The following is a 10,267-nucleotide window of genomic DNA, read 5'->3' on the forward strand; positions in this document are numbered from 1 at the left end:
TCGCACACAAGTAGCTTAGAGGTAGTGGTGCGCAGGCCTCCGTGGAAAGTTTGGCTCATGTCGCAGCAGCTACAGCGCCCCCTGGCGGCCACCCTAGCGGTAGCCAGGCCGCAGCTAGTCAAGGGCTTTCCAGCGCTTCCAGAGAAGCTCGCCGGCCCCCTGAACCCTCCAGGGCGCTCTCGCAGTCGAGGGAATCGGCTAGTCAGAAGCCTGCGCGCCCTCAGGAATTAGGGCCCCAAGCCCGGACCACAAACCTAGGATTGAGTCCGCACTACAACCCCCAGAGTCCAGCGCGCCGCTGCCCGCGCGAGGCAGTGACGCAATGAGGCCGTCAGGGAAAGAGGGAGCACTGTGGCCGGGGTTGATGACGTTCGCTGCTGGCGGCAGAAAGATGACCAGAGGTCAAGGCCTATAAACCTGACTTCCATTCCTGAAGCGGGTTTGCGAACCTACCTGTCTGATAACTTTCAATTCTTGATCTGTTTAGTCTTGACCGGGACTAACTACTGTGCCCCCCTCAGCCTTGCGACCCCGGGGTCGCCACTGTCTCACGTTGTCCAGAGCAGCCAGGGACTCCCCATATATCTGTGGCTGACTTGAATTCCTGATCCTCTTGTTTCCACCTCCCGAGTGGGATTTCAGGTATGTGTCACATGTCTTGTTTTTGAAATGGTTTTGGTTAACTAGATAGAGCCCTTTGGATAAAGGTTTGCCACACTCGCTCTGTCCTTTTTCTTCCCGTTGATCAGAATCAGTTGCAGATGCGGCATTTAGAGGTATTTTCGTGTGTAGTTTCTAAAACAAAGACACGTTCCTCCATTCAAAACCAAGTGGCATTGATCAAGACTTCCATGTCAGCCAGCCCGGTCTACAGAGCGAGTTCCAGGGCAGGCTACAAAGCTACACAGAGAAACCCTGTCTCGAAAAACCAAAACCAAACAAAAAACTCTCCCTCCCATCTCATACGCCACACTTAAGTTGTCTTAAGGCGCACACTGTGGAGTCTGGTTGGTTTTGTCCCAGGAGCACTCAGCTGTGGCCTCTGGTCATCAGTTTTTCCTGTACTCTCATGACCTTGATGCTTTTGGAGATTTCCGGATAGTTTTGCAGAAGTGGGTTTAGTGTTGTAGGAGACATCTCCACCCTTGTTCTCAATGCAGACCAAACATTACATTATTCAGAGGCTAGGCATATCTAAGTAGATAGGTGATCAGTGTCCAACCACAGCACTCTCTGGGCACACTCCCAGGCCACACCCTCCTCGAGAGGACCTCCTTAGCAGGGGTTTCACTTTCCCCTCGTAGGTCTCTGGCTTCTCTGCAGCATCCACCCTGGAGCCATGGTCCATGCCTTCCTCATCCACACCTTGAGGGCCCCGAATTCGGAAGAAACAGGCCTTTGCCGAGTGCTCTACTCCTGTGTCTTTGGTGCTGAGAAGTCACCCGATGATCCACGGCCATGTGGTGCAGAAAGGGACAGGCTCTTGCGCAAGGAACAGATTTTGGCCGTGGCCAGGTAATGTCACAGCCCCGCCCCAAGCTTCATCAAACACAGAGCTGATTATGAGGGATGCTGGAGTTGGACAGTGAAGGAAGACGAGGAGTCACGATGTTTCCCCTGGTCCCCACCACTGTGTATACGTATTCCTATGACCTTTCTTCCCAGACACACGTTGTGCAGCTCTTTGCCAACCCCTTATTCTCTACCTGGTTCCCCTCTTGCAGCACAGACGGAACTAAGCAATGACCTGTTGGAGTTATTTGTTTTGAGACGGAGCCTAATTTTCAGGTTCAGGCTGCCCTCCACTTCTCTGTGTATTCCAGGCTAGAATGAACCGATCCCCCTGCCTCCTCCCAATGCTAGAATTATAGGCATGCACCACCATACCCGGCTAAACGCAAGGCTTTAAAGCCAGTCTATGAAGGGCCTGATCTAGAAGACGATTCAGGAAGCGGTGGGGGCAGCCTTGACAGTCACGTGGGAGGTGCTTAGGACTCGGAGAAGGGTGAATGGTTGAGAGCTCAGCTGGCCATGCTGGACGACTTTGTTATTCCCATCACTTACTTGCCTCTGTTGAGGAGGCTTCTGCGAGGCGAGTGAGACAAGACTTCACCCCTAGTCCTTTTCCCAGCCCAAGGAGCTGTGTTCAGATCCTGCCTTCTCTTGGCCGTTCAGAGTTAAGTGATTCAGGCTGGAGCCTGGATTTCTGTCTCGTCACATTTCCCTGGCTCCGCATCCCTGGATCACTTAAGCTTGCTTGCTTTCTTTTTTTTTTTTTTTTGGTTTTTTGAGACAGGGTTTCTCTGTGGCTTTGGAGCCTGTCCTGGAACTAGCTCTGTAGACCAGGCTGGTCTCGAACTCCCAGAGATCCGCCTGCCTCTGCCTCCCAAGTGCTGGGATTAAAGGCGTGCGCCACCACTGCCCGGCCACTTAAGCTTTCTAAGCCTAAGTTTCTTTACCCAAGATATGAGACATTCCAGCTCCCAGCTACATTGGAAGTTGACAGAAGTGTCCGGGGGCGGGGGAGGGGGGGCGCAGGGATGGCACCTTGGTGACCTGACTCCTCTCTCCTCTTCCAGGCAGGTGGAGTCACTGTGCCGGCTGCAGCAGCAAGCATCTGGATGTCCCTCCACAGACCCGCAGCCTCAGTTCTCCGATGAGCCTGTGTCTCTGCATGAGGCCCCCCATGGAGCCTTCTACCTGGGAGCCGGGGACCCTTTCCAGGAGCCACAGACGGTGGTGTGGCTGGGTGTGCTCTCACTAGGCTTTGCCCTGGTGCTGGATACCCATGAGAACTTGCTGCTGGCTGAGAGCACACTCCGGCTGTTGGTCCGCCTCCTTCTTGACCACCTGCGGCTGCTGACACCAGGTAACAACTTCTTGTTGAGGGCTGACCGCATTGAGGGAATCCTCGCCCGCTTCCTGCCACATGGGCAGCTGCTTTTCCTCAATGACCAGTTTGTCCAGGACCTGGAGAAGGAATTCAGTGCTGCTTGGCCCCGCTGACCACCCACCAGAATGAGGCTTCTTGAAAGGACAGAGAGGGAGGGTAAAGATTACATACTTCAAGAAGAAGTTTGGCATCTCCCTCTTGCCCAGGCTGTTCCCTAGTCTGATATGTGACTGCACTCAGGACAAATGATTGTACAAGCTGGCAGGAGGGGGCCTGGGGAGAAGGCAGAGGAAGCTAGCTGTGCCTCTTCCCAGTTCAGTGGAATTGCAGAACATCCTGAACCTGTCGCTGCATGTGACACTCTGCGGTGTTCACCACGCTAGCCCTTGACGTCCAGCCCTCCCAGCTGCCTGTACTGGAGCCCTGTAATGCCTGCCAAGACTTTAGTTCACTTTCTCTATAACCCCAGCACAAAAGGAGTCTCTGAGACTCCCTTCAAGGTGGGAAAGCTGGGATGGTACCCTGGCAAATCCTGGCCCCTGCCTTTGCACATCATCAAGGATATTTTCAACAAGGCCTGTTCTGCATCCGGCCCCACCACAGTTCAGAGCAGGGGGATTCTGAGGCTCCGTATGTGCCGAGCCCATATCTGCTAGGCAAGCCGAGTGCACAGCAGCTTTTCTTGTCTGCTGGCCAGCAAGTGCCAGGTGTCTGGGCCAGGTGATACCTTACTTTGAATTAAAAATATTGGCTGTCTGACTTTGTTCTCTCTTTTTGTGCACCTGATGGATGCAGTGCCCTCCTGTGCATGAGCATCCGCCTGAGTGACCCCTGACCTCCTTGCCCTGCTACTTGCTCAAGCATCCTACGGGGCTTCCTTTTAAGACCTCCGTTCCTCCTCCTCAATTGCTTCTTTGTGCTTTCTTTGGATGATGGTACTTGCTTTTTGCTGTAGTATGTGTCACGGGTGGTTGGTTGTGTGGTGGTTGGTCAGTCTCTGAGAAGCAGAGACTGGAGGGCAGTTCTGTCCTTGCACTGTGGGACTGTCCTTGTGCTATGGATCCAGCTCAGGCCGTCAAGCTTCCTGGCAGGCACTTGTATCAGCTGAGCCATCTCTCCGGTACGTGATGTATTTTTTCTAAAGTAAAACGAAGCCCTTTTTTATTTCAGAAATGTTTTCCCAACTTGGGTTGTTAAGTAGCTATTGTGTTTCATTGTTCCATTCAGATAGTCCAGCTGCACAGCAGGTTGTTAATCTTCCCTTATCCTAATTGTGGCAGATAGCAGAAAACTCCAGAAAAGGAAAGTTACTTTTGGAAGCTGGATCATTTGCGTACAGTGAGGAAGGAACCATAGAGCAGTTCTGCAAGGAAGCAGTTTAGTTTAGCTAAGGAGGGAACCTGAAGGCTGCAAAACAAGGCTCACCTGTATCCCAGGTCTCTGCCATCTTGGCAGTCCAAATCATCCATCCAAGGTAGTTGGCTCTCATGGTATTCAAATGCAGCTTCTTCAGCTCCCTCCTCTCTTTGCAGTGGGGTGCCAGCATCCACTACCACCCCAGCATCTCAAGATCTCACGGAGCAGCTGGGTGGTCGTGACGCAGAACTTTTATCCCTACTCTCGGGAGGCAGAGGCAGGCAGATCTCTGTGAGTTCGAGTTCAGCCTGGTCTACAAGTGATAGTTTCAGGACAGGCTTCAAAACTACAGAGGAACCCTGTCTCAGGAAAAAAAAAAAAGGAAGAAAGGAAAAGAAAAGAAAAATAGGCTGTGTTGGAACATTTGAGTCTACAAAACATGGTTTCTCTTATTTCTGATTATGGTTCTATCATGTTGTCGGTTTCACTTGGCTCTCAGAACATGTTCCTCTTCTTTCCACTTTTCTCTCTAAGCATGTAACACGTGCTGTTTCCACTGATGCTCACTCACAAAAACAAGCATGTTCATTTTGGTTATAGCTGACTACTAATGAACATTTAGGAAGACAGAGTTATACAGAACAGAACAAAAAATCTCACAATTGATGGTTATAGAATCCTTGTATTTTTCAGTTTTCAAACACTATAATGAAATACCTAAGGCTGGGTACATTTATAAAGAAAAGAGGTTCATTTAATCCCAGTTTTGAAGTTAAAGTATGGCACTGGCCTCAGCTTGGCTCTGGTGACAACCTCATGGTGGGTGGCGATTCAGTGGTGGGGACATAGACAGGGAGAGAAGAGAGGTGGCCGTACAGTAAGCTGAGGAGCAGACAGGAGCCAGTCATGACCTCACAGGAAGCTCTGCTATAGATGACAGCTAGGGGTGCATATATCCATACTCTAAATTCTAAGAACGTATTTGAATATCTTGGGTGGAAAGTGTTCACAAACCCATCTATTGATTTGTTCTGAGCTAACCTGAAGTATTGTTGTCTCAGGATGAATGCAAGACTTTGTAATTTTGGTGTAAGTGAACACTCCTGTATTCCACACACAGGGAGAAGGAAAAGCAGAACTCAGATCCAAGCCCAACCACTTGAGTGAGACCAGACTGGACTTGGAGTGATTGATTGTTTTTGTTTCCCTTCCCATATAATCAGCCTACTGAAGACAAGGGGAAGACAGACTTGGAAAATGATAATCCTCTGTCTTCTCAGACTGAGCCTCTCAGAATAGAGTGCACTCCTTTCTTTTTTTAAGTTTTTTATTTTATGTGTATAATTTTTTTTGTGTGTGTGTACCATGTTTATGTGTGCAATTCCCCAGAGGTCAGAAGAGGGCACCTGAACCCCTGGAACTGGAGTTACAGATGATTGGGAGCTGCCATGTGGGCACTGGGAACCAAACCCAGGTCCTCTGAACTAGCAGAATGTGCTCTTTACTGCTGAGGCATCTTTCCAGCCCCAAGATTCTTGCCTCTGTTCACTGGCATCTGTAAGTATCCAGCAGCAATGAGCTCTGAATTCAGATATCTGGGTTACTTTAACTACCTCTGAAAGGTCTGCCATATACCAGTATCTCACTTATGGCCAAGATCCTAAGAAGTGATCTGAGAGGCAAATTCCAGCACTTTGATTCTTCAGAGTTCCCAACTGTTCTTCCAAGGAGGTTTTAATCATTCCTGGTCTCTACTTGGGGCCTCTGCCTCCCAACAACTCTCAGGTGTCACTTTCTTCTTTTAAAGTTCAGGGCTGGGGAGAGGGTTCACTGGGTCCAAACACTAGAGTGCAAACATGACTAGCTTGAGTCCCAGAACCATGTAAAGCCAGGCTCAGTGGCCCACATCTGTAACTCCAGTGCTTCTATAGTCAAAAAGGAGGCAGAGACAGGACAAAGCTGTAGACTATCTCACATGGTATACACAGTGGCAAACAACAAGGTAGAAGGCAAGGAAGGACCCCCAAGATCGTCCTCTGATCTTCAGAGTGCTTCCTGGCACACACATGCACACATCGCACACACATAATATCTTAATTTAAAAGTTGCTTTTTGAGGGCTGTGGTCAGGCCTTGAAATCAACCTGTAGTCCCTCAGAAAACTGTGTGAGTACGGACGTTGGGGGTAGGTTGCTGAGTAGTATGGTTACATAGCAAGACCCGGTCTCAGAATGATAGTGAACACTCAAATATATGCACAGTGTTGTTTCTTTTATGTAGCTAAATAAATATCCATGAGCTTGGTGGACATCGAGGATGGGCCTCTCTCCTTGTGCCCTAGACACTTTAAGAACCAGTATAAAGTCCATCTTGTAATGTCAATCTAAGCAGTGGTCCCTCCGTTCATTGCCCACTCTGCCTTGAGAGTGCTTTGGTTTATTGAATTCTCTTTACTGTGATCATCCATCTATACTATGCGCTGCATGTCTCTTTCAAATTAATGTAGTAGAGAGTGTAAGAAACCGGACAGAGAGCAGAGTGAAACAAACCTGGTGACAGTTTCTATTTGTAGAGTGTTATCATTTGAGACAAAAAGGGAATCCTTGGGGCTGGGAACTCTAAATTTCACCATGTGCCAACCTCTTCTCCTTCAGTACTGAATACAGAACAAGGGCTTTTTTATGCTTGCCAGGCATCCTCCCACTGAGCTATACTCCTGGCCCCATGCAGGAATTTCTCTCTCCAAGGGTCTGGTTCCCCGGAAAGTGAGTTCTTTCTTCCAGTGAGTGCTCCAGATGAGGCTAGAGCTAGAACTGGAGGTTAGTACACACCTATGGGTTCTGTCCTGAGGGAAAACAGGTGAAAAGGGGGCCAGAACTCCTCCCTCTCAGGAACAGTCACCCGATTTATGGTGGCAAGGTCAAAGCAGTTTCAGCCTGGCCTTGTCAGCGTGAGCCATGAGCATTTGGAGCAGCAAAGATTTCACCTGTGGCTGGAGAGGGGTGGCATTTGGGCATTGCTTGGGAATCAACCCTTGCTGGACTGAAAACGACATTAAAAGCCTTTGCAGTCCTCCATTTCCTGTGGTCTTGGACGTCTACATGATAAGAACAAAGCACTGGGAGGCAGAGCAAACTTCAGCCTCAGAGAGGCCCACGCAGAGCTGACAGTGAGCGGTAAGCACAGAAGAGCAGTTTCCTAGGTTCACAAACAGCAAGTTAGCAAAGATAAACAAAACCCTCACAGTCAGGTGTAATTAAAAATAGAGAGTCTGTGCAAAGACCTCCAAGGGCAATGGGGAACACAGTCACAGTACCTGTCCCTGGTCAGCACCCCAGGGTGGCCTCAAACTCCATCTTCCACCTCCCAGTGTGGGGTAACAGGCATACATCAATCACCACATTGTACAGACTGATGTATGACCACTCCATGGTTAAGGAGAACATTTTTATTGCAGATGAGCTAGAGAACAACCAGAAACATCTAGAAGAGTCCAGATCAGAGAGAGAAAGAAGTAGACTGGACATGGTAGGGCTCTCTGAGAAAGAGAGAGAATAGCAGGGGACAGAGACTAGAGAAAACTTAGTGAGCCAAGCAGAAGCCATGCAGAGAGAACATAATGAGGATAGCAGGGTTATAAGAAAGAGTAGCCAGGAAGGGAAGCTCTCAGCTAGAGGGACCTTAGGGGAGGGAAGAGGTGAGAAGGGCCAGGATGCTAGTTAGTGTGGACTTTGAAGTGTATACCTGGTACCTGTGTTACAAGGGCCTGCAGGCCAGCATGGGCTTTGCTATGCTGATAGGTGCCACGGTACCCATGTGCCCCTTCTGGCTGAGGTAAGAGAACTAGTTTCCAAGGATGTCGGCTTTCATGTAACCACCAGAAATCCTCCAGCAGTCCAAGTGAGCTCATTTCTGGATATTTGGAGTGTCTTTGGAGTTTGGGTATCCTTTGGACCTGACATACACCTGACTCCATATATTATTATTACTGTGGTTGTTTTGTTTTTTTGAGACAGGAACTCTAGATGTAGCTCTGGCTGTCCTGAAACTCACTATGTAGATCAGATTGGCCTTGAACTATCAGAGAGATTCATGAGTCTCTGCCTCCCAAATGCAGGGATTAAAGGTGTGCGATACTATACCCAACTCCAGATATTACTCTTATCTTAAATGTTAACTAGAAAACTTGGAAAATAAAGCTAACCAACTAAGGGGGGCACCACAAAACAGAAGGGATAATAGTCAAACACAGGAATTTTTTTGTTTTCACAGACAAGAAAACCCAAATGTCAATGGGGTGATGCACACCTTTAATGCTAATACTTAGGAGGCAGAGGCAAGTGGCTTTCTGAGTTCAAGGCCAGCCTTGTCCATACACAAGTTCTAAAACTACAGAGAGAAACCTGTTTTAAAAAAAAGGAAAGAAGCCGGGCGGTGGTGGCGCACGCCTTTAATCCCAGCACTCGGGAGGCAGAGGCAGGCGGATCTCTGTGAGTTCGAGACCAGCTGGTCTACAAGAGCTAGTTCCAGGACAGGCTCCAAAACGACAGAGAAACCCTGTCTCGAAAAACCAAAAAATAAATAAATAAATAAAATAAATAAAAAAAGGAAAGAAAGGAAGCAAAGAAAACCCAAAGACTCAAGGTTTGCCGCTGGGTCTGTGGGGGAGGAGGGATGTGGGTGCTGTAGGCGGTCCTTAGAGATTTCCGTACTTTTCCACCCCATGCTTTATTGCACCAGACAATGTGGCCTGGCATCACCCTTGAGAGGGTGGAGGGATTTCTGTCCTTAGTGTGTCTGGGCTAGCCTCCTTACTTGCATCAGCCCAGTACAATGTGGCAGAAATGACACTTTGCCAGTTTAGAGTGAAGGTCTCATGGGCATTTTGCTTTCTGCTATGAAAAACGTGTGGTTCAGGCTGATGAAGGGTAAGAAGCTACGTGAAGTGAAAAGAACCATCTCTGGGCTGGTGCGATGACTCGGTAGGTAAGGCTGCATAAACCCTAGGACCTACTAGCTTCACTTTTTAACCCACGTAAAGATGAAAGGAGAAAACTGACTCAACCTACAGTTTCCTTTGACCTTCTCTCTCTCTCTCTCCTCCCCCTCTCTGGTATGTGCACCCCTCTCACAATAATAAATAACTATTGCAAATAAAGAGAGTCGTCCCAGCTGAGTCCATCTGAGGCTATCAGCTCCTAACGGAAGAGATGACCAACTGAAGAGAGGACTGATGCCGCTATCAGCACAGAGGCCCAAAACCAGCAAAAAGGAGATTTATTTGTCCCAGACGGACAGGGGGCAGGGAATAAGAGACCAACATGGGAGATCGAGAACGAGGGAGAAGGAGAAAGGAACGAGAGATGGGGGATATTTGCCCCCGAAGGGACTAAGGACTGCCTCTGGATAGAGGGGAGACAGGTGTGGCCGGTAGGCAAATGGCAGTTTATAAAGGTAGAAGGGGAAACCCTGTGTTAGGATGAGTTGGTTCATTTTAGTTGGGTGTGTTAATTAAGTGAGCCAAAAGGGGGCTTTTGATTGCTGGACTTCAATACTTTGGTAGCTGAACGTCGGTAGGGGGAGGAAGTGGCCAAATAAGGGAATAGACCGTGGTGAATAGCTTTGAGAAAGTAATCTAATGGTTTTTACAAGGCAGAGGAAATGGGGGAAGGGCAAAGCCCGAGAGCCATGCTTGAGCCTACTAGAGTCCTTCAGGTGTAAGTGAGCCCAAGCATTGTGTAGCAGTCTCCACTAAGATAAAACAGTCAGTGTTAGACAGAAGCTTGTTCAGGCTGGAGATGTTAGATCTGGAAAGATGATTCAGAGGTTAGGAGCTTTGGCTCTTCTTTAGAGGACCCAGGTTCAATTCCCAGAACCCACATGGCAGCTCACAACCAGCCATAATTCCAGTTCTAGAAGATCCAACACCCGTTTTTGGCCTCTTCAGGCACCAGGCAGGCACATAGCTCATAGACATACATGCAAGCAAGACACTCATAAAAAAAAAAACAATTTAAAA

At 48.7% G+C, this 10,267-nt stretch overlaps 1 protein-coding gene across 1 annotated transcript; it reads left to right on the forward strand.

The window, feature by feature from the left end:
* The first annotated feature begins 339 nt into the window (after positions 1-339).
* Positions 340-3,652, forward strand: Ap5s1 (adaptor related protein complex 5 subunit sigma 1). The gene is made up of 3 exons (XM_075962215.1): positions 340-642; positions 1,305-1,515; positions 2,580-3,652. Exons 2-3 carry the CDS (start codon positions 1,340-1,342, stop codon positions 3,004-3,006), a joined length of 603 nt encoding a protein of 200 aa, XP_075818330.1. The 5' UTR covers positions 340-642; positions 1,305-1,339; the 3' UTR covers positions 3,007-3,652.
* Positions 3,653-10,267: the final 6,615 nt, after the last annotated feature.

Source organism: Microtus pennsylvanicus, chromosome 2 (genome assembly GCF_037038515.1).
Source record: "Microtus pennsylvanicus isolate mMicPen1 chromosome 2, mMicPen1.hap1, whole genome shotgun sequence".
Classification (NCBI taxonomy): domain Eukaryota; kingdom Metazoa; phylum Chordata; class Mammalia; order Rodentia; family Cricetidae; genus Microtus; species Microtus pennsylvanicus.